Here is a 21,622-nt window from a genome sequence, read left to right on the forward strand (position 1 = left end):
ATGGCGGTAAGCATGGATTGCTTTCATAGCTACAGAAAGAGCTTGTACAATAAGAATGATTGATGATCCTAAACCATACTCCCATGAATGATCCATGACAAAAGTTCCTCCATCATCCTACTTTGATACAGCCGAAACAGTCGGCCTCGATTCCAGATCGCAACTCGACAAACTCGCCCATGTAGTCTTAGTCCGTATATCAACCCCCGGTCATGATCACCTCCTTCCAGGCTTGTACGGCACCCTCTCCACCTCGGGCCGTCCAGACCCAGTGTTCAACAGGATGTCCCTTGCATAGGCAGCAGCCGCCATAGCTGCGTAGCCCTGCCATTCCTTGGCCTTGTGTGAGTCCGAATAGTCACAGATTCCACGGATGACCAAGCAGGGGAAATGGTTCATGAGTCCAGCAGCCTCCATCTCAAAGCAGAGAACATCCTTGTCTCGCGATAGCTTATCCCGCAGCTGGGCGTTCTTAACGACCGAGTTCCCAGAAGCAACCAAGCCATAGTGGACGACAGGTTCTCTTTCGTGACCACGAGGCCGAGGGGCTCTCTTGACCAGTTTTCTGGCGTCCCTATCACAGTGGCCTGCGCAGCCTGCCTTGTTCTCCACGGGATGAACATAGTCGCTGCGGAAGAGGCGATCGCTTGCAGGGCTCGGTCGTGAGTAGTCCTTGAGCAGTCTCGGCTTCCGGTTCAGGGCCTCCGAGACAGTCTTGTCAAGAGTCTGCCCTTTAGCCTCGTAAACCCCCATCACACGACGAACGGCCTCCAGTAGGATTTGCGGCGGCTGGTTGAGGAAACCACTCGCCTGAAAGGCCTGTCCTTGAACGGACTTGCCAAAGTCATACTGAAAGACGCCAGCGTTGCCATCGCGAGGGTAGCTAACAACAACATCACCGAGTCTGATGTCGTGCTTCGCACTGGGCACGCCGCCAGCGATTCCCACCATCAGGCCCAGCCTGACATTTGGGAAGCTATGCATCATGTCTCGAGCAACAGCTGCGGCGGCGTTGATGCCGTATTCTCCGTCGGGCATAACAGCCACGACGATATTGTGTTGACCGATTCTGCCCAAAGTGTAGGCATTGTTGTCATGTCGTGACACATATGCAGGAGGAGGGTGCATTTCGTCAAGAAGAACCCGCGCAGCAACGTATTCGGGGCAGACAGCGCAGATCCAGCCAACAGTGTAATTGTCAGGGTTGGACATGATGAGTTGATTTCAAGAAATAAAGGATGTAATAAATGAAAATTGTAAGAAATAAGAGGAATTGAAACAATATGCGATGATGTACAATTGAATGATACAGTTTGAGATGGAGAATAGCTCCTGTCGATGTCTTCAACGTGGAATAAATACTCAGACCTACACAAGATTAAGCGCCAGCCTGGTCCCGACAATGTGGTTCAGCGGCAACTCCAACATCATCAACCAATAACATGCCACTTCCCTCGGCCGCATGAACCTGGACCTTTTTACAATTCTACTTGCATGAATATAGACCATGGCGATGCATCGAATGTTTTATGGGGAAGTAGGTCCAGTTCTTGGGCCGGCTGTGTATCCATTGCCGCGCGTCAAGATCCCAGGCGCCAGATACCCTAGGAATACGAGACCGGAATAGTACGGTAAAGGGCGAGCGGAAGTGAAGAGGAGATAAGCTCAGCAGATAAAAGCTTCGTGTGCGTATCTATCTGGCTGGGGGGACACCCGGTGTGAGTTACACCCTCTAGAAGACAACAAGGAGCTACCGGGTAGTTACCATCATTGCCGGTATCATCCACAATGACGACCAGCACTGTATCTATAAATACGTTTACAGCTAGATATCCCTCTGACATGAACAAACAAGAGCCTCATACATTAAGCCTTGACATGCAAGCCCCACGTAAACGCACCCTCAGTCATGTTCCTCGCGGTCAGAAGAATGTCCGTACTCCCTAGAAGGAGACGAAACCTTGGACCAACATTGCCTCCACGACCACTGAAGAGGCTCCTTGGCTGAAAACTTCATCCACTTCAACTCTCCCCGATCCTTAGGGGCCGAGAGTCTGACGTCCACAACATGCTCATCCTCCCGCGTCGGCGATCCGCACTTGCCAATCCCTAGGAATAGTGTCGGAGACTCACCAAAGGAAATCGGCGGCTGGGCGCAGTCGAGCCGGAACTTTCCAACCGTTCTCTCGCTGCCGTCCTTGTACCGGAAGAGGAGGCCGTTGATGCAAGGCTTCCCTTGGTTGATGACGACGCACTCGATGGCCTTGCACGTCACGACTTGTGCGACATTCTCAAGGGACGCACTCGTATGGAAGTCATAGCCATACAAGCAATAGTTGTCAGGTTCCTCTTCATATAGATCATCGGGAGGCTCCTCGCCGCTCGTGATGCTCTTTGGCGCAGCAAACAAGTTGATACCACTGAGGGAGTAGCTAAAAAAGATGCGCATTGGAGACGCTGTCGACGATTTTGCGATGCATCGCCATGGAAACCTGTCTTGTGGGATATCGTCATGCAATCCTGATACCAATGTGCGTGACTGGTTGGTTACGAGCTTGCAGGCGTGAGCTTCCAAGACCACATCCAAACAGGCGGACAAGACTTACCCCTATGGCAATGTCGCGAGGAGAGTCAGACCATAGATATCGGGGACCATACGGGCTGTTGTCGGCGTCGTCCTCATCCTGTGGGAGCTTCTGAGGCTGTCGAATCCAGACCTGCTCAACAGCTTCTCCTGCGTTCAAGGGATGGTATCTCCACTCGATATCTGACTCTTCTGCCATCCGAGCCACCTTGACGGCATGAGGCTCGTGTCTTTCGTTTTCATCCACTGCCGCTGATTTAGTCTCCACGTCTGTTTGCCTCATGTCTAGCTCATGGTAGAAATCGAAGCTTTCTCCACGCTTGTGTGCGTGAAGATAGACGCAGCCGTAATGCCAACCGACAGAGTATCCAATCGTATCCGGTGCATTGATGTCCACGGGTATCAATTTGGCTTCACGATCGAGCATGGTATAGTAAAGAGACATGCCGTTGATCTCATCTGGCGTCATTGGGTACGGCCACTTGACCTCTGGAAGCAGAGTAGTCGCCGAAAAGCTTCTAAGCTTTACGCCCTAGAAAGACGTCAGCAATGAAGACCGAACACAGCAGTAAACTCACATCAGTCTTGAAGTCAATCGTCGATGAGTCTTCTGCTGGAACGGTACGCCACCAAGTAGAGACTCCCTTGCTCTGAGCCGACTGCGTAGATTTTGGGTGGTTGGTGATCTCATTGATGCCCAAGTGGTCCTCCGCGATGTAGACGACATGCGCAGTTGGGGATTTGGGTTTATCCCAGAGCAGCCGATCCCCAGGTTTATGTTCATTCGAGACGGATTTGACGTACTTGACGCCATCAATGTCGACGTACTTTGCCCACACAGCCTCCAGAGGGTCAATAGTAAAGACCGTCTTTGGCTCGACAACCGGGATGGCGACGGTAGCAAACTCACAAACAAGATCCTTCGCCACATAATCCCAAACTTCAGTGGGAAGCCTCCCGAGGTTCCTCTTGAGGGCCTGCTGCAAACGGAAGCGCACGAGCTCACGGCGCCGCCTCTCGTCCGACTTGGGAGGCTCGTACGAGTAGGCAAGGGCGGGGAGATATTCCGCGGGGGTCAGGCCGAGGCGCTCAGCCAGGGCAGCGCATCCGGCGTGGCAGGCGAAGCCCTTTTCGTTGTGGTGCCCGCACGTCTCGCCGAAGCAGCTCTTGAAAGCGGCCTTGAGCTCGGGCGTCTTGACTTCCTCGACCTCCTCGGGAAACGGCAAGGTTGGGGACTGACGGCCGTCACTGGTAACTGGGCAAAAGGTTAACAAGAGCAAGAGTAGTAACCGAGGCGAGACGTGCAAGCAACAATGTCTTGACCGCACTTGATGGAGAAACGGCACAGTCTGCAACAGGGCCGAATACAAGTTCGAGGTATCCAAGGTTCACATTCACCAGCTGGGCTACGTGGCGCCCAAAAAGAGTAGTCGCATGTGCCACACCAACTCATTGTTTTGTGATGGCAGTTCTGTTTTCGTGAAGCAAGAATTTGATAGATCAGATGGTGAAAAGAGGACGAGGCTGAGGATGGCTGGGTGTTGTTGCCTATCAACTTGAAACGTCACGTGCTCTGGAAGAGGTTGAACCAACGCCTCGATCCTGCCATTACAGAAGACTCACGAAAAAGATGACGTTGACGGATTGAACAAGGAAAGAACTTGGCAGTCGTTACGCCATTCTATCAATGCCATCATGAGGTGGTTCAATTCAATTCAATTCAGTACTACGTAGTCTAGTACGTTCTTGTCAAGACAACGCCTTCCCGCGCCGTTTCCGGTCCTGGAAAGGCACAAGCTCCGCGCCCGGTAGTTAAGATCCCCACTCCGACCGAAGCTCCCCGGCTCGTGCCCCCGGACACTAGGACGGGGGCGTGTGCTCAGCAATAGCTTAACTAGGAAGTGGAGATAACGTTTCTGTAAGTTACCTCGCTCAGCTGCAAATCTTCAAAAACCCCCCAATGTCTGCGACATGTTGTCTCGCATCTTTCCCCTTCTCTCCATCCCTCCCCTCCCCCTCCATAAAGTCTCAAATAAGCATTGCTGCCTCAGGTTTTCCCCTCTTTCAAAGCTGAACAGTTGCACTGCAGCCTGGCATTTCTCTAACCCTCCCTTGATCTTTCATCAACACCATCGTCGCCAACATGAATTCAATCCATCCTCCTGTGCGAACTTCATCACCAGTTCCCTACTCGGTCATCTTCAGCGTGCCGGAGAATGAGATCTTGGAGCCGCTGCCAACGCCCGAGCAGATCGAGGGATCGACGGATATCATCAAGCAGCGTCACGCAAGCTGCACGGCTCGAGTCGGCCGGGGCTATGTTGTCAAGTTTGGATCCCTTGTCGATCCGGTTGAGGGTGAAAACATGACTTTCGTGCGCCAGAGCGCACCAGGCGCCCCCGTGCCCAAGGTCTACGCCATCTACCAGCGCGACGTGACGCCGCGCACAACCATCACCTACATCATCATGGATGATGTCTCTGGTCACCCCCTCGACTCTCTGTGGGATTCGCTAAACACACCGCAAAAGATAGACGTCTGCGCCCAGCTGCGCAATGCCTTCATCTCGCTGCGCGCGGCACAGGGCCTGGGCTACTTTGGGAGCGTCGATAGGTCCAAGCCTCGAGACGACATCTTTTGGGCAGACGTGCCAATTGGCCGAGAGGGCGGATCGGTTGATACCGAGGCCGAGTTCATCCAAGCCGTGATTGATAAGTACACGATCTATTGTGGCAACTCTGAACCACGAAAGGTCGACTACTACCGTCGAGTCCTCCCAACTGTCCTTGAGGGGACCAAAGAGTCCGTCTTCACTCACAATGATTTTCGACGCAAGAACATCTTGATCCGCCATGACGGCAACATTGTCATCCTAGGCTGGGCCTCCGCCGGCTGGTATCCTTCTTACTGGGACTACACCAAGGCGATGCACCTCTGCGACTGGCAGGACGACTGGCACGAGTACATCGGTAGGATCCTCACAGAGTATCCCACGCAGCTTCCGTGGATGAGCACCCTGCGCACCGGGTTGTGGAACAGCAGAATCGTCAGGTAGTTCGTTTCAGTTGTGTTTTGCTGGGTGGGAGAATGATACTGGGTGTTCGCATACGAAGGGCAATAGGACTTCTCTGCTTTCTTTTCATTTTCTCATACTACACAATCTTTAGTCGTCAGTTGGGAGCGATTCACGCAGCAATCGTTGATTGGTGGGCTATGTACTGAAGGATGCGCTGTCGGTGTCCACATGATCTCCCATCACCTACCCAGGTGAGGGGTTTTCATAAGATAGAGCACCTGGATTTCGTCCCCCCTGGTTTTCACATGCCTGTCGAAAGATGAATGTCTAATTGGAGAGATCTTGATATCCCACCTCACACTTAATAGAGATCCCTGGTTTTGACAGGCATGCGAAAACCAGGGGGGGACGAAATCCAGGTGCTTTATCTTATGCATGATCCGCAGAGCAGGCTGCCTCAGTCAGTGTTTTTATCGTGGAGATATTTCAAGGGAGAATGTATCTGAGGTTGTTATGTCTTTTTTGTATATTGATGCTAGAGAGTTACAGCCTAGCAATCAATGTTTCTTTGCTACCTAATATCCTGCGGAAAACCAAGGGATACACTATCGTTGAGCCCCCAATCCCCCCATAGGTATAGATACTGCGTATCAAGTTATGTATCGTCTAATGTCTCGATCATGCCAATTCCCTCTTTGGCACCGCTCACCTTCGCGATGTACAGGTCGACGTGCGGCGCCATTTTCACAACTAAAGCCGCCACTCTTGTTCCATGCCCATCGTTGTCGCGCTGGCTGCCTCCAATACATGATTTCGCATCTTGGATTGATGTGTCATCGTACTGCCTTGAAGTGCATCTCCCGCTCGTCCACTCCAGTGTCGTCCCAGTTTTGGTGCTCGACGCTCATCAGTCGAGTCTGCTCCTCCTCCTCACCCGGCAAGTGGAGGATCTGGGTCAAGCCCGCACCTATTCTCCAAGATACATGAGCCTGAGTGGTCGGGAGGTTTTTCAAGGGAAACAGTGAAAGGCCAACATTGATTGTTGTCGTTGTTATAGTCGTGGGGTGGTTGTGCTGCTATGGACATGATCGCAGAACATGAGGAACTCTTCCCAGTTGATGATGGCAGCATGTTTGTCTACCCTGAGCGCCCGCCAGTGAACGGAATCTCTTTCTCCGACCCGGCCAAGCCCCCTAACTTATTGTTGTTATCGAGCTTGCCGATGTGAAGCCGAGCTTGCTCGCGACGATAGCAGAGCTCGGCCTTGACCGTTTTGTCGAGAACATGCTCTATGATGTTCTCTACGGTGTAGAAATAGTTCAGATTCCCTTCCTAGGGCATTCATGTCCATAAATGAAACGATGGTATTGAATTGGGCACTGATGGGGAACCCAAGCTTGCGGACAGTAGAAAGAGCGCACAGCGGAAGAGACTTCTCCCTCTTGACCCGTTCCATTTGCCCGGAGCGCATCTCCAGGACTGTTGGGACCGCCAGTCAAGTCAAACAGGAAGTGTAGCGTCCCGTGGATGGGATAGATGTTGGCGAGTTCAGACCTCAAGTGTCTGGAGGAGCATGATTCTCCCGGAGAGAGGAAGGCTGAGGTGGCTGAGTTCTGCTGCCCCTGCCTCCCAGATTTGCCCATGTCCCAACCGCCAGGCAAAAAAAAGTAGTAGGTTTTGGTTGTCGAGGTGACGCCACATACCACGACTGGCACTTCCAATCGATACATCGGCAGGCCGTTGCTCTTCATCCATTCTCTGACTCGATCTCGCGATTGTTCGTAAGCTAGTGTCGTTGAGCGCGAGGCACCGCACAGTCCGATCGAATATGGCCCCCCGTTGCCAGATAATGCGGAGGAGGATGTTGTTTTCGGCCATTGGGTCAAAGGCCATCAAGGCAACGACCCAGGTAGTAACAGTGTCTCGTTGCGCTCGTCCTTTGGGCTGTTGTCAGACCGCCAGATGCAAACTGTCGGCAGTTGTCCAGAAAAAAGCGATTCGTGTGCGATGTGCTGGTTATGGTTGGAAGGAGCGGAAGGTTGTCAGTGCCTCTCGTTCGTTCAGGAAAGGAGGCGAATAGTAAATCCTGAGAACATTTCGTTGGAAATGCCCAGAAGCCCGAGGGAGCCGATAGGAAGCCGCAGCGTTCAGTCGGCATGGAGATGACATGGTCATACGAGAGTAGGAGGCCCAACATAAGCTCCGAAAGGCCAAAGAGCGTAGTGTCGTTTGGAAGATGACAAAGTCAGGAGAGGAGGCCAGGAGACTGCGCAACTTCCGTGTCTCCGTCGTTGTCGTCATCTCGATGCCATCATCATCGCTGCTACAAGAAGCGCTGTAGACAGCTAGATGATATCGAGGGGTGCGTAGAGGGGTTCGAGGGGTTGGTCTTTGTGGTCGGGGGCGCTGAAATGCCTGCACGTGGAAGTGTACGGACAGAATGAAAGGGAGTAGCAGTAAATCGAGGCTTCGACTGCCAGGGACCCATGATCTGTTCATGCCATGGAGTTGCCTAGGAGTTGTCGCACATCTTGCGGCCGCCACGAAAAGTTGAAGAATGCCTGCATCGACTTGGCCATCGTTGAGGAGGGCCACCATCTCCCACACCCAGTCATATCCTGCAAAGAGCCCCGAAGTTAGGACAAAGCCGTATGCCGGAGTAGCAGCTGGCCGCTGGCCCGTATGGACATCTCAGCTAGCTTCACATGATCCAGCAGGCGCTGTGCTTTGTCGTTGCCTCGAGCAAGTAGTGTGATAATTCTCGAGGAGGCAGGGGCATTCGTGGTCCGGCCATTTTGTGGAATGGGGGGGTGGGTAGTGTTCTCGGTAAAACGCCGAAGGAGGATGATGGACTACCTACTAAAGACCTTGAAGCAGTTAGCAAACAGATCATAAAAGTCTGCGCGCCAAGGGCAAGGGAAATGTTTGTGAAGGAGTCTGGTGTAGTGTAGGCATCCTACTTACTTGAGCTGAAGCCTCGGAGGAGCCAAGTCAAAGTCTCGAACTGCTTCCTCTGCGGCGTTCCTGTTGGGAATGGAGTGCATCCATCCCCCGAGCAAAAAAGCTTGACAACGCCTGAAAATTTGTCAACATGAGAGATGGAGGAAGATGCAGAGAGAAGAGCTTACCCATAACATCGGACGCAGTCGAGATCTCTGAGGAAGTGCCGTCCGGCAGTGTCGCACCACACTCCTTCATCCCCACACCCAACAGCCGATGCTTTGCGATGGCCTCCACTGAAATGGGAAGAACGATGGCGTTGGAGACTTCCCATATGTTGGCCGGCATCGAGAACCTGGTTGCTCTGGAACCAGAATGAATCCTCGACATCAAGCGCTTGGATCGATCGACAAAGACAGGACACCGAGGTACCCGACGAACTGTACCAGGTGCAACTCTTCCCTGTCGCAAAGTTCCCCAAGAAGCGCTGAGGAACCACTAAAAGACACTTGGTAAGCTTGGATCAGTCAATGTCGTGGAGAACCTCTACTTACAGAGCGACCGCACCAAGTGGATTTCCTCCAAGGTGAGGAAGACATGTGGGTTGTCGGGAAGCCATGAAGGAAGCTCGTCTTCCCCCTCCCGTGCCAACTCCAGGCTCCGATGCTCAGGTGGGTTGAGCGAAGCCGTAATCGTCTTCTAGACGCCGCCGAGATTGCGGTATGCCGTCTCGGACCAGAAATGTCTTCGTCCTTGGTCGTCTGAAGCATGTTGGTCCAAGGTGGACGAACAAGACGGGCCAAGAAGCAAAAGACAACTTCGGGTCGGAGGGGAATGCCGTGGACAATGATAATGATTCAGTATATATAAAAATGGATGAGAGTGTTAGTGAATGATGGAGAAAAGAGTTGCTAAGTTGGCTGGAGTTCAAGGGGTATATATATTTGCAAAATCAAACTGCTTCAACCTAGATCGCCTCAAGACAAGACTCCTATCTGACAAGATCCAATCTCCAAAACCTCAACAAAAATAGAAACCTAAATTCCATCAGATTCCATCGGGCACTGACGTGTCTCGCAATATGCAACGTACCGGCGGTCAATCTCCTGGGCTTCGCACACCAGCCACTCCTGCGATAAGCAAACAAACAACATACGCAACGACCCGACGCCAATATACTCAAGATAGCTTCTTCTGCATCAGATCAGCAAGTTCATCCAATAGCTCCACAGTCTCAGCGGGACTCGCAATCCAAGCCGTGGTACCAACACTCCTCGCCTTGAAGTCATTGGAGCCAGCGCTCAAGAATTGATCGCCTACGTGCAGCGTATTCTCGCCGCGGATAACACCTCCATTCTCCCTGCTTCCAAACCACTGCTGGCACACCGTGACTCCCCAGCTCTTGTCGCCAATATCGACAAACACATCCCGTCCGCCGTTGAAGGCGCAGAACGGCACTCGCCGAGATTGACTCACGACCGAGGGCGGGAGAGGTGGCGAGGAAGAGGGACGCGGCTTGGCAGGACGTTCTTCGGTGGATCCAAGGCTGCTGAGCTCGAGAATCCGTTGGACGACAAGCACAGTCTCTTCGAGACTCTCACGGGCGATGCGGGTTTCAGGTGTCTTGGGGATGATGCCGACAGCCCGATCCTTGCGCATGATTTCTGCCGGCAAGTTCATAGTCTTGACACAATCACGGAGGGCAGACTCTGCGACATCCAACAGGGTCGTAATGTCAGCATCCGACCAGGAGGCCATCTCGGGAGTCAGCCACTCGTCTCGGGGAACGGGAGCAAGCCGGTAAGGGGACGAGGGAGAGAACTCAAACAGATAGTTTGCCTCGCCTCCCATGATGATGATGTTCTGTTTTTGGATCGGGTCCAAGTCAGCCGACTCAGCAATGGCGTCAAGCAGGCCGTGGAGGCGCTCGTAATAGCGGTCAGCGGAAGTGTACCCGGCAGCCGTGACGATGCCAATCTTGATATTCTTGCGAAGAAGGTCTGCGGTTGGTTAGATGGCGTTTGAAACTCGTTGGGGATGCATCTTACCGAGGAGACGGGGAATTACGGGGCTGGACGGCTCGAGACTACACCCATCGTCGTACAGAGTAACGTCACCATCGAACGTGGCAAGTTGGAGGGCGCCGTTGGTCACAGCCATGACCTGGGCCGAGTTTAGGATTTGGCGGACATCGTTGAATGAAGGGGCGACAAATCTCCTTGACGAGATGTACCGCTTCCTATCCTGGTACTTGAAGGCTGCTTCAAGCGGGAGACGGGTAAAGAAGGGACCGGCTGTGGGAACCAGCATCCGTAATTTGGACGGGAGCAAGTTGTTGTCCTGCTGGCGGGCGACTATTCACGGTCAGATGCGTGATGAGGCAGATTGAGGGGGCAGCTCTTACTATGGTCATCAATCATGAGCTCAACATCACGCATAATCTCTGCATAACGGCGGTGAGACTCGTCGGCCATCTGAGCAACGCTAGGACCATCTCCAAAGACTCCGGTGGGCTGAGAGTAAAGAACAAAAGGTACCGCGAGGAGGCCTTTGACCCATTCTGTTGTCTGGTTAGTTGGGTGGTGAAAGGCGGTGATGGTGGTTGGCAGGTGAGGAGGGGCGAGTTGGAGAAGGAGGGGATGATGGGTGAGATAGAGTGGAAATATTTAGATTATGTGTCGAAATGGGAAGAGGACATACCGATAAATTGGTCTCTCCGGTGCGTCTTGAGGGCATCTGAGTATCGTCAGTATCTATGTAACCATGGTGGCTGGACGAGATAAGGGAGGGGGGATGTGTATACATTCGACGCGGTAACGAGTAGTCATGGCTGCGATGGATAAGAGAATAGACGTGAGTACAGGTAGTGTATGGGTATTCGCTAAATTGGGTATGAAAGATTGTGTATGTCAAAACTCCAAGATTATGTCAAAGACAAGTTGTCAAGATGAAGGTGAGTCAAAGGTCAAGGTGGTCAAGATGGTCAAGACCGTCGAGGAAGGTGCCCGGCAGGTGGTCATGTCCGACGCAAGCAGCCACGGCAGCCGCCGTTAAGCGGGGAACACCGACCCCACTGCTTGTTGCCCCAAGCTAGACCATTCCCGATATGTGATTGGCCCGGAGCTATTGCCCTGCCCCTGCCAATCCGTCCTGCATTAGCATAAGCTGGCATATCCATCATGATAATGCTGCATCTTTCGTCATCGTCAGGGTTACCCTAGACAGAAGAGTTGCCTCACTCTTGACTTCGTTTTCAAGGCGAATAATCATATTGCTCTTGTATTTAGACGATAATCAGTAGTAAGCTCTTGATTATTTGCGTCATAAATTTAACTGCAACACCACTCAACTTAATCATAAAGAACACCCTTGGCATGTGACCTGCGCCTCGACCACTTCGCGCTGACATCTGTCTAGACCGCAGCTGAAAGCCATCGCTAAGCACATCGGCTTGAACTATTCATGTATGTCTCAAATTCCCGTGTTGAACCATCTGCAAGATCCATTCAACACGTCACCAAGTGCTGTAGCGAGAGTCGCTGTGACGACCAAGAAGAATTGACCATGTATCCTTTAAATACTGCCTCTGGCCTTGTGCTGTCTTACCCGTGAAGCTGTTCAAGATGTGCCCAAGCTGCCTCCAGACACATTGAGAACAATCACTGCTCGAGATGGACAATTGACGCCCGAATACCTTCCAAATACTCATCGATATCTCCTTCCTCAAAAATGAAGGCGCAACTAGGGAGCTCCCTCCCACCTGGCGACAAACATGTAAGCCAACACGAACATCTCCAGTGCTCACCCACTAACCCACCAAGGCCGTCAGCGTCTATCTTCCAACATGGAAAGACACCCTAGCCTGGGCCCAGCGGAACCCTGAGCTTCTCGCCCAGATGAAGACCGGATACCCTCGATTCTTCGTCCCCCTCATTGTCCGCGGACTCTCGGAGCGACTCCTCGAATGGACAGCATCAAGAATACCTGCAGATGAGGCGACGAAAGAATTGAGGTCATTGTTAGCTGAGCCTGGGCGATCGGCTATGCTCTTTCCAGCTTGTCATCTGGCCGACATGGGCAAGAAATACTTGCAGCTTCACACGGACCGTCCTGTTGTTGTCGTGCAAATCGCTTTCGACGGCAGTATACGTACCCCTGGCGCTATTCCCCTAGAGGCTCCTGAATCCAGCGCTGGAGAGATTTGTGCTGTAGTACACCCCCAGGAACTTGCTGTCGAAGCCAAAGCTTTCTGGCAGCACACCGGCTATGGTGTCTCGACTCGAAGAGCAACCTACTGGCTGGAGCACGCACCATTCCTGAACAGTGGGAAGATGCGAGTTGTCGTTGACCTGCCACTGAAAGAGTCCCGAGATGCCAAAATTACCCTTCAAAGACGAATCGGCGACTTATTGAGTACAGAAACCAACAAGCTTGCAATAGACGCCGTCTTTCTATACCCAACTGGCATGTCGGCCATTAGTCACACTGCCGACGCTGTTCGCCGCCTCCATGGAAGCAGCAAGGAAACCTTGAGAGTTGCAGTATTCGGGTGAGTTGACACACCACCATGTTCCATTTGTATGGCTAAACTTACCTCCACCTCCAGCTTTCTCTACGTCGATACCTTCAAGGCCCTCAGCAAAGTCCACGGCTTCGACTGCAAACTCTACGGCCACGCAACCCTCTCTGAACTCGAGGCCGACCTAGCGGCGGGGATGAAGTTGGACGCACTCTACACCGAGTTCCCTGGAAACCCACTCCTCGGTTCCGTCGACCTGGACAGACTATACAAACTCGCAAACGAGTACAACTTCCTCTTCGTCGTGGATGACACTGTCGCTACGTCAGTCAATGTTGACCTCATCTCGTCGTGCGACTTGGCGTGTACGAGCTTGACAAAGATGTTTAGCGGTGCTTGCAACGTTATGGGCGGAAGCATAGCACTGAATCCGCAGTCGAAGCTCTTTGCCAACATGAAGAAAGTCCTGGAAGATCTCTCCATTGACACATACTTTCCATTGGATGTGATATTCATGGAAGAGAACAGCGCTGATTTTGAAGAACGAGTCATTGTCGCGAGCCGAAACGCAGAACGCGTAGCAGACATGCTTAGGCAACACCCTTCGGTCGATCAAGTATACTATCCCAAGGGTAACCCGACACAAGATATATACGAACGGTTCAAACGGCCGGGGAAGGGGTATGGCTACCTTTTGTCAATACGCTTCAAGAAACCAGACGCCGCCATCGCCTTCCACGATGCGCTAGACGTGGCCAAGGGGCCGAGTCTGGGAACAAACTTTACACTCTGCTGTGCTTACGCCTTGTTTGCGCACTATTCAGAGTTGGAATGGGCTGCCGAGTTTGGTGTTGTTGAGCATTTGGTCCGTATCAGTGTGGGCATCGAGAGCCAGGAGAAGCTGGATGAGCTTGTTGGAACGGCGTTGGCCGCAGCTGCTAGGAGTACGGGGAGTGTCATGAATGGGAAGCTGTAAAATACTAAAAAGGAGTCTTGGTATACTTTCAACAGATGTAAATATTCGCTAGCATCAATGCTACTGTCACCAACTCTAGCCTCCATTGCTCCTATGTATACCGTTCAGTCGGCGCTTCATGCAAACCCCCAATCTGCCGCTCTTGAGGCTGCTCAGGCTCTTCCTGCGCCTGCGGCTGATAATATGATTGATGTCCCGGATGATGATATGAATCAACCGAAGGACTCGAGACAGACACAACCTCCTTGTCATCATCAGGCGATCTCAGTGTCTTTGGACCTCCTCCCCCCCGAACACGTCTCCAGAGCAAAAAGCACAATCCACCGAGTAATATCCCACCTATCCCCGCTCCAACGGCAATACCAGCAATAGCACCGTTCGAAAGACCCTTTTCTCCATTATCTTCCACCTGCGAAGTTGCCGCTGCTTTCTCAGCCGTCACACTAGGTGTACGAGTTGTAAAAGTCTTTGAAGCCGTCTTTGTCGCACTCGTAGTCGCAGCTGAAGTTGTACTCGTCGTCTTGGGATCGGTGATGTTGAAATAGTGGCACGTAATAGGCGTCGCATTTCCCGCCGTGTCAAACAACTGGAAGAAGTAGACGTTGCTCAGTGTTGGATCGTGATCGACGGAGAAGCCATCGTAGGTGATCTTCCAAGTGTATCTCGTCGACTTTGTGTTTTCTACCCAAGCTATCATTAGTATCACCCAGTCTGGGCAATTTGAGGGCTAACTTACGTATTACTTCGGCGTAGTACGACTTGTCGCCAAAGATCTTGTTGACATCTTGCTGCCAGATGACAATGCTCGCCTCTTCAAAGTCCATCTCCCAGATCAGGTCGATTTCCTGCCCGAGCTCATAGATAGGATCATCGCGATAATCTCGGTTGGGTCCTGGACCAGGTGGTCGCTGAAAGACAGTCTCGCAGTGTACGCATGCTGCAGCAAGCAGAACAAGACCAAGCTGTAGAAACGATCTCATCGTGGCCCAAACTTCTCAACGAGAGGGATTGTCAAGATCACCACCGAAGCATTCATACTCGGGGCAAGATCCATTTTATCAACAAAGCTTAAGCTCATACCATATTCTCACTCTCCGCCCTGTAAGCACCTAGCCTCAAAAGCCATACCCCGTCTCATTCAACTCTAGAAACATCAACCTGTGTTTGGGTAAGCCTCCTACCAAGATTGCTTCACTCGAGGTGACATATCCCTGCCACCACCCGGCGCCACGCCCGAGAACGGGGCCAACCGCACCGCAATGTTGGACGCCTTGTCCCTGAGGGGGCTTTACGCCGTTGGCGACGCTATCTTGGGCCCGTTTCATCACTGCAGCCCAGGACGAGACCTTTGGGAAATGAGATGAGCTTATTGACTGCCGTGCTGTAGGATTTGAGGGAAGGATTTGCCGCCGGCAGGACCCGAGAGCCGATCGTAGGGCTGATTATGTGTTTTGGCATTCATTCTGCCTTGGGTAAGGATGAATTGGCTGTTCCTCTTAGATCTTGACGATGGTGGTGGATACCAGGCTCGGATTGACTTTGGAGTTTTGGCCAGTGACCATCATTTCTGTACCTGCCCGTGTCCATGCATAGTCGAGACCTGAATGCCTCTTGAGTGCACTGCCATCAACGCGCGATGATGGCCCCCAAGTCCCTAGGTTGGAAGAGAAAACCAGAAAGAGATAAGCGTCTTGTGTTAATGGGGAAACTGGTGCTTGCCTCACCTTGCCCTTCTCAGCTGGGATGGCGCGATAGAGCTTGGCGAGTGAAAACGGCTGAATGAACAACTAAACCAAGTCCAGCTCCCTCTATGATGAAATGCAGTATCGACCCGATGGATAGCAACGGTTTCAAGTTGACACAATATGGATGTAGGACTTGAACAAACAGAGACATCATCATAGCTCGAGTGTAGCACAGAGACCCTTGACTCACAGCCATTTCTTAACCTCGACTGTTGCGTAACCATCAACCACGTGCGAGACCATCACCAGGGCGAGACAGACAGACATCTTGGAACTATACTTATTGGTTATTTGATATGCCGTTCGGACTACAGATTCATCACTCAATCGATAGTCGCAGCCTCCTCTTGCTCCCCCCTACCTAGCTAGGTCGCCATCATGCTTCGCCATATGCAACTCGCCCTCCAAGCTCTTCTCCCCTGATGGGAACGGGATGCCTTGAAGCGCACCTCATCCCCAGCCGCGTCCCGACCCCGAGGTCGAAGTCTCTTTCAATACATCCAATCTCCCCATACCAATCATACCCACGGCACTCTTTTGAGGGGATCTCCAGCAGGTGGGTTCATCGTTGTTTGCACCTTCTAAGTCTCTTTCTTTTGCTTCGGGCCCAACTCACTCTCGCCTCGCCTCGCCTCTGCTCTTCCTTCTCTGCATCTCCGGGGAATCTTGACTCCTGCCCTGACGTGAAAGAGAAAGGGGATATAGGTAAAAAATAGGGGGGTAAACACAACTAAAAAACGCAACTAATTGGCTCCTTCTTTGTCACATAACGTTATCCACATCTAACTGGCACCGCCGTTGGGCGCACCCACGTTGCCGGCCAAGACAGCCTGCTGCTGGGCGAGGAGCTGCGCCTGCTGCGTAGCGATCTCGTCAGCCTTGACCATGACGGTCTGGATAACGCTCTGGTCCTCGGCCGTGAGGTGTCCGGCCAGGGTTGCGTAGAATTGGGGTTGCTCTTGTTGCATTTCTGGAAACAGTCAGCGCATGTCTTTCAATTATCAAGGGCTTACGCACTCATCAACGTGGCACGGAAGAGCTGGTAAGGCTCAACCTTGTCGAGAGGAGACTCGAGCAGGACAGTATCCTCGCCGAGATCATCCTCCTCAACATCATCAATGGCTCGGCTGAACTTCTGAGCCTATGTGTTCTTGTCAGCGCCTCATCTTCGTCACAAATTCTGGGTTCACAACATACCTCCTCGTTGAGGAAGTTAAGGTAAGCAGTGCTCTCATCCTTGGTCTCGGGTGTCTCGGTAGAAGGATCCTCCTCGTCGGCGTTCCAGTTGGCGTCGTCATCATCCCACTCATCCTCCTCACCATAGTCATACGAAGACTCGAGGTGGATATCGTCCCGGAGGGCCTCTTCTCGGTCTATCACTTGTTAGTCTGTCACTCTGGTGTAATCATTCATTAAACTCACTCTTCTGAGCAGCCGGCAGCGTGCGGAACAGCTCTGTAATGCCCTGCAGCAACCTAGGCCAGCCAACCGAGACACTAGCCGGAACCTGCTCATGACCAAGGCTAAGAAGAGCAGAAATAGCCACGATGCACAGCTTCTTGTCGTGAACGCGAGTGAACGAAGTCATGCTGCCGAACCAGAGGCTGAAGAAGCGGTTTGTCCATCCCTTGTTCTCGAGAACCTGGAGAGTCAGGAGAGGGTTGTAGTAGATCGAGTTGATAACCATCTCCATCAGGTGGATGCGGTAGCTCTTAACCTTGACATCCTGGTTGGCCAGGATGTTCATGGCCATGTTGATGAAGCCCTCAACACACGAGTCAATCTGTCCTCGGAGGCTGAGCATCATGGCCTCGGCGAGCTTGCAGGCGCATATCCTCTCAACTCCACCCTGGATGCTCTCGGTGAACATGTCGGCAACCATAGAGTAGAGGGCCTGGGTGTACTCGGGCTTCTGGGCCAGCTGGGGAGCACCAAACTGCACAAAGTTGTCCAGGGCAGGGAGCATGTCCTCCAGGTAGTACTCGGCACCAGCCTTGAAGGTGGTGTGGATCAGCTCAAACGCCTGCCACATGGTAGGCGAAATTGACTTGGCAGCGAAGGTGCAGCTATCGATTATCTCAAACACCTCGTTGTACAGATCTGATTTGGTCAGCCAATGCATCACGTCAAAGGGACGCGCTAATACGTACCATAGAGCTTGTTCTCCAGGGTCACCTTAATGACCGGCATGAGGACAGCCTCGATGTGAAGGAGGACATCGGGGGTGCTCTCCAGAGTGAGGATCAAGGTGCCAATGGTCTGCAAAACACCAAGGGCAGTGATGCTCTTGTCGTCGTACTCGTTGTAAAGCTCGCCATCATCTCCAACCTTGCTCTCCTTCTCGAGAAGCTCGCGCACGATTCGCATGTAGGTATCTCGGAGTTGCTCGCTGAGGGCGACAGCGAAGGGGGTGAGCTCGGTAGCGAAGACCTCGACAAAATCCTCCATAACGTTGGCGAGAGCATCGATATCGGCTTCGTTGGCAAGCTTGAGCAGCTGCTGCATAATGGTGGGGATGTTCTGCTGCATGCTCGTTCGGATGACATCGTGGCGGATAAGAGGCTGGAGGGCGAGGGCGGCAGTGACACGAACGGGCAGAGCAGGGTCAGCCATGCAGTCGAGGATGTGTCGGTAGATGGTCAGGAGGTTGTTCTGGTCCTGGAAGTTGAGCTGCTCAAACTTCTCGATGGTGTCGCAAGCCCTCGCACGGAGGTAACCCTGCTGGCTCGAGAAGTCGGGGAACACAAAGCGAACGAGGAAATATTCCACCTCGTCGGCAATGGGGCTCTTCTTGCTCAGGATGACGGGAGCCAGGGTGGCAATCATGCGCAGGGCACCCTCCTTGGCGATGTGGTTCTTCTTGTCATCGGGGGCGGCCTCGTACTCGGTAACGACGACGTTGACGAACTTGAGGATCTCAAAGACCTCCTTCCGGCGGTTCTTGGTGAGGTTGACGAGGAAGTTGGTGGCAGCGACATCAGGAGCCGAAGCCTCCTCGAAGTAGTTGAGCTTTCGGTGGAGATACTCGTCGGGCTCCTCCTCGAACTGCTCAACGTCCTCCTCGGTAAGACAGAGGACGGGGAAGACAAAGTGAGTAACGAGGTTGGTCAGATGCGCCTTCAGGTGAGTCCACATCTCCTTGGGTCGTACCGACTCGTCGAGGAAAACGAGGGTGTAAGACAAGCAGGGTCGACTGAGCCAGATGGTCTTGGCAACCCACTTCTCAATCTCCTGGAGGTAGTGCTTGAGGATCTCGGGAGCGATGTTGGCAATGAAGTCCTTGGCGAACTGGAGGGCCTCGTCACCCTTGCCGGGGCTCGCGGGGTTGCCGTGTCTTGGGAAACGTCAGTTACACAGCAGGGCATAGGAGAGCGAGCGCAATCATACCGAATGAACAGGCGGTTCAGGTTAAAGTACGCCCACTTCTTGGCCTTCCACCAGTGATGCTTCTCGCGCTCGATCTGGTCGCCCTGGAGAGCATTGGCGGGGCAGGCCTTGGATACGGTGTGGAGGAAAACAGTGCACCAGGCAATGTTGACGTCGCGCTGTCGCAGGAAGGGAGAGAGCTCCAGCTGTAATCATGGTTAGCCCACGCTCTTTCGAGATACCAAGGTATTATCCAAGAGATCGCACCCAAGTCGCATGCTTGTAGGCCTTCAATGCCAAGTGGAGCATCTCGCCAGCCTCATCGCTCTCCTGGTTCACCAACTCGTTGCAGATGGCCAGCAGGCGGGGGAAGCTGGCCTCGACAATCTTATCAAAGTGTTGCCTATCATCGCTGTCTGTCGACTTGTATCTAAAGGCGCGGCAAATGGCCAACAAACATTGAAGACCAGCGAGGACGGAACTGGGGTTATTTGTGTTGAGGAGCTCGAGGGTGAAGTCCATGAACCGCGGCCAGCGGGCAGGGAAATCATATTGAAGGATTCGCTGGAGGACGGGGATGAGCTGCTGGCGGACGAGGCCCTCGGAGGCAGCAAGAATCGGCAGGAGGCGGTCTCGCACGCGAGCCTTCTCATCTTCGGGGATGAGGGCGGCGGGGGGCTCGGTGGAGTACCCCTCGTTGTTGTACCATGATCGATTGACCCGGTTCTTGACGTAGATAACGGCTGGGAGGAGTTTGTCAGGATTGAACTTGGGTGAGGAGCCTCAAGGATGCGGCGGTATGGAGGGGGAGAGGGAAGATTGGATGAAAACATACTCGAGAGCCGGACACTAGCCTCTTGTTCGTTCTGGAGAATATCAAGCAGACATTCGAGGAAGCCGGGCTGTTCTTCAATCTAGACGATGAGAGGATCCAAGTCAGCACGCAAGGTCCTCTTTGTCCTCCAAGATCGCGGAGCGTCGCAAAAGGCGGGCAGCTGCAAAGCGGTCGACACAAATCAAACGCAGAGCATCAAATCAAGGGATAGGGTCGAGGTAAAGGCATCCGCATCGGCCGGGCGACTCGGCGGGCGGGCACGGCATCCAACGGGTGCAGAAGCACAAGCCGTGGCTCGAGGGCGGTATCCGTATGTACGCAGGCAAACGCGGGAGGGACGCAAAGACGCACCTGTTTTAGCTGAAGCTCAGAGCGCCTCCGGTTGTCGGCATCAGGGTCCAAGCTAGCGGCGAGCAAGGACCTCACAGCGGCGATATCCATGGTGCAGTGGATATGGAAGAAGTCGACGTCGAGGCCGAGGACGATGGGAGAGGGAGGAAGGGAAGACGAGCGAAGCGGCGGAGGAAAGAGGCGGGATCAGGATCTGTCAAGTCTGGATCAGGATGGCGAGCGGCGGATGGCGGGGCATCGAGAGACGACCCAAAGAGACCCAGAGGAAGGGGGAAAAAAAAGACTCCAGCTAGTTAACTAGGTAGGTAGTCCACAGTCTCGAGAGGCTCACGGGCCACGGTGTGATGCAGGATCCAAGGTCCGAGTGTTTCCCCTTTGAAGCTTTCAGCAGCAGGAGCTGTTTTTGTCGTGGCCGAAGGAAATATTAGGTCCCGATGGACGTCTAGAGAAGCCCAAAAAGTAGCAGGTGGAAAGTAGGTAGGTCGGTAGGTAGGTACCAAGCAAGGACCGTCCGTGTGCGAGTGTGCGCAGAGCAAAAGGCAAGGCCAGGTTCAGGTTCCAGGGGTTGGGGGGAGAAAGAGATGGGAGATGGAGGATATGATTGGGACCGAGTAGGGCTGCGGGCGGGTTGTGTGGGACGCAATTCGGTCGCTCGGCGGCGGAAGCTGGAGACGGCGGCAGGACGGAGGATGGAACCAAGAAAAAAAAAAAATCAAATAAAAAAAAAACACACCCGACGCACACACACACACTTTTTCACGGTGGCCCAAAAGGTTGACCTGTTCTATCTGTCTGTTCCGTGGGGGATGGACGATAATAACGTGGAGGGTGTTTTGATGTTGAAAAAGAAAAAAATATGAAGCCTCAAACTGACAAGACCCAGTAAGAAGCAGCTACGAGGGTGATGGTGATGGTGATAATGATGCAGGCTTGTTATTGACACACGGCTGACGGCGTCAACTGGAACCTGTCTCGATGCCGATGGATGCGATGCCAGATGCAGCGGAATGCGGCAGCAGGAACAGGCAGGAGGAGCTGGGCTGGCATCAATCAGCAACAGTGACAGGAGCAATCAAGCAGTAGCAGTAACAGTCGCAGTGCTAAAACAGCAATCACGCTGACTAGCGACGCCAAGGCAGGAGCGGCTGGGAAATAGATCCAAGCAAAATGTGCCACTCAATGCAAGGGTTTTTTCTTCTTCCGCCTACAGTCAAGCACCAGAGTCGAGTCAGGCACACCCATTCTCGAGAGAAAAATTCTAGGTACCGGCCATGTACAGTACAGTAATAC

At 53.0% G+C, this 21,622-nt stretch overlaps 7 protein-coding genes across 7 annotated transcripts; 2 read left to right on the forward strand and 5 right to left on the reverse strand.

Annotated features, from left to right (window-relative positions):
* Positions 1–216: 216 nt before the first annotated feature.
* On the reverse strand, positions 217–1,212 carry NCS57_00443100 (PNP-UDP-1 domain-containing protein; the record flags this gene model as incomplete). The annotated part of the gene is made up of 1 exon (XM_053054392.1): positions 217–1,212. One exon carries the CDS (start codon positions 1,210–1,212, stop codon positions 217–219), a length of 996 nt encoding a protein of 331 aa, XP_052916552.1.
* A 691-nt stretch (positions 1,213–1,903) lies between these two features.
* NCS57_00443200 (uncharacterized protein) lies at positions 1,904–4,037 on the reverse strand (the record flags this gene model as incomplete). The annotated part of the gene is made up of 5 exons (XM_053054393.1): positions 1,904–2,554; positions 2,607–3,116; positions 3,163–3,839; positions 3,890–3,901; positions 4,034–4,037. The coding sequence occupies 5 exons, from the start codon at positions 4,035–4,037 to the stop codon at positions 1,904–1,906; spliced, it is 1,854 nt and encodes a 617-aa protein (XP_052916553.1).
* Positions 4,038–4,727: 690 nt separating this feature from the next.
* Positions 4,728–5,639, forward strand: NCS57_00443300 (APH domain-containing protein; the record flags this gene model as incomplete). The annotated part of the gene is made up of 1 exon (XM_053054394.1): positions 4,728–5,639. The coding sequence occupies one exon, from the start codon at positions 4,728–4,730 to the stop codon at positions 5,637–5,639; it is 912 nt and encodes a 303-aa protein (XP_052916554.1).
* Positions 5,640–9,719: 4,080 nt separating this feature from the next.
* Positions 9,720–11,368, reverse strand: NCS57_00443400 (IMP-specific 5'-nucleotidase 1; the record flags this gene model as incomplete). The annotated part of the gene is made up of 5 exons (XM_053054395.1): positions 9,720–10,540; positions 10,589–10,894; positions 10,945–11,100; positions 11,241–11,276; positions 11,344–11,368. The coding sequence occupies 5 exons, from the start codon at positions 11,366–11,368 to the stop codon at positions 9,720–9,722; spliced, it is 1,344 nt and encodes a 447-aa protein (XP_052916555.1).
* A 793-nt stretch (positions 11,369–12,161) lies between these two features.
* On the forward strand, positions 12,162–14,035 carry NCS57_00443500 (uncharacterized protein; the record flags this gene model as incomplete). Its single annotated transcript, XM_053054396.1, has 3 exons — positions 12,162–12,314; positions 12,362–13,089; positions 13,147–14,035. The coding sequence occupies exons 1-3, from the start codon at positions 12,270–12,272 to the stop codon at positions 14,033–14,035; spliced, it is 1,662 nt and encodes a 553-aa protein (XP_052916556.1). The 5' UTR covers positions 12,162–12,269.
* A 91-nt stretch (positions 14,036–14,126) lies between these two features.
* NCS57_00443600 (uncharacterized protein) lies at positions 14,127–15,015 on the reverse strand (the record flags this gene model as incomplete). Its single annotated transcript, XM_053054397.1, has 2 exons — positions 14,127–14,725; positions 14,772–15,015. 2 exons carry the CDS (start codon positions 15,013–15,015, stop codon positions 14,127–14,129), a joined length of 843 nt encoding a protein of 280 aa, XP_052916557.1.
* Positions 15,016–16,562: 1,547 nt separating this feature from the next.
* NCS57_00443700 (uncharacterized protein) lies at positions 16,563–20,422 on the reverse strand (the record flags this gene model as incomplete). The annotated part of the gene is made up of 9 exons (XM_053054398.1): positions 16,563–16,750; positions 16,798–16,921; positions 16,978–17,153; positions 17,203–17,880; positions 17,931–19,114; positions 19,168–19,352; positions 19,414–19,889; positions 19,982–20,060; positions 20,333–20,422. 9 exons carry the CDS (start codon positions 20,420–20,422, stop codon positions 16,563–16,565), a joined length of 3,180 nt encoding a protein of 1,059 aa, XP_052916558.1.
* Between the last annotated feature and the right edge of the window lie 1,200 nt (positions 20,423–21,622).

Source organism: Fusarium keratoplasticum, chromosome 3 (genome assembly GCF_025433545.1).
Source record: "Fusarium keratoplasticum isolate Fu6.1 chromosome 3, whole genome shotgun sequence".
Taxonomy (NCBI): Eukaryota; Fungi; Ascomycota; class Sordariomycetes; order Hypocreales; family Nectriaceae; genus Fusarium; species Fusarium keratoplasticum.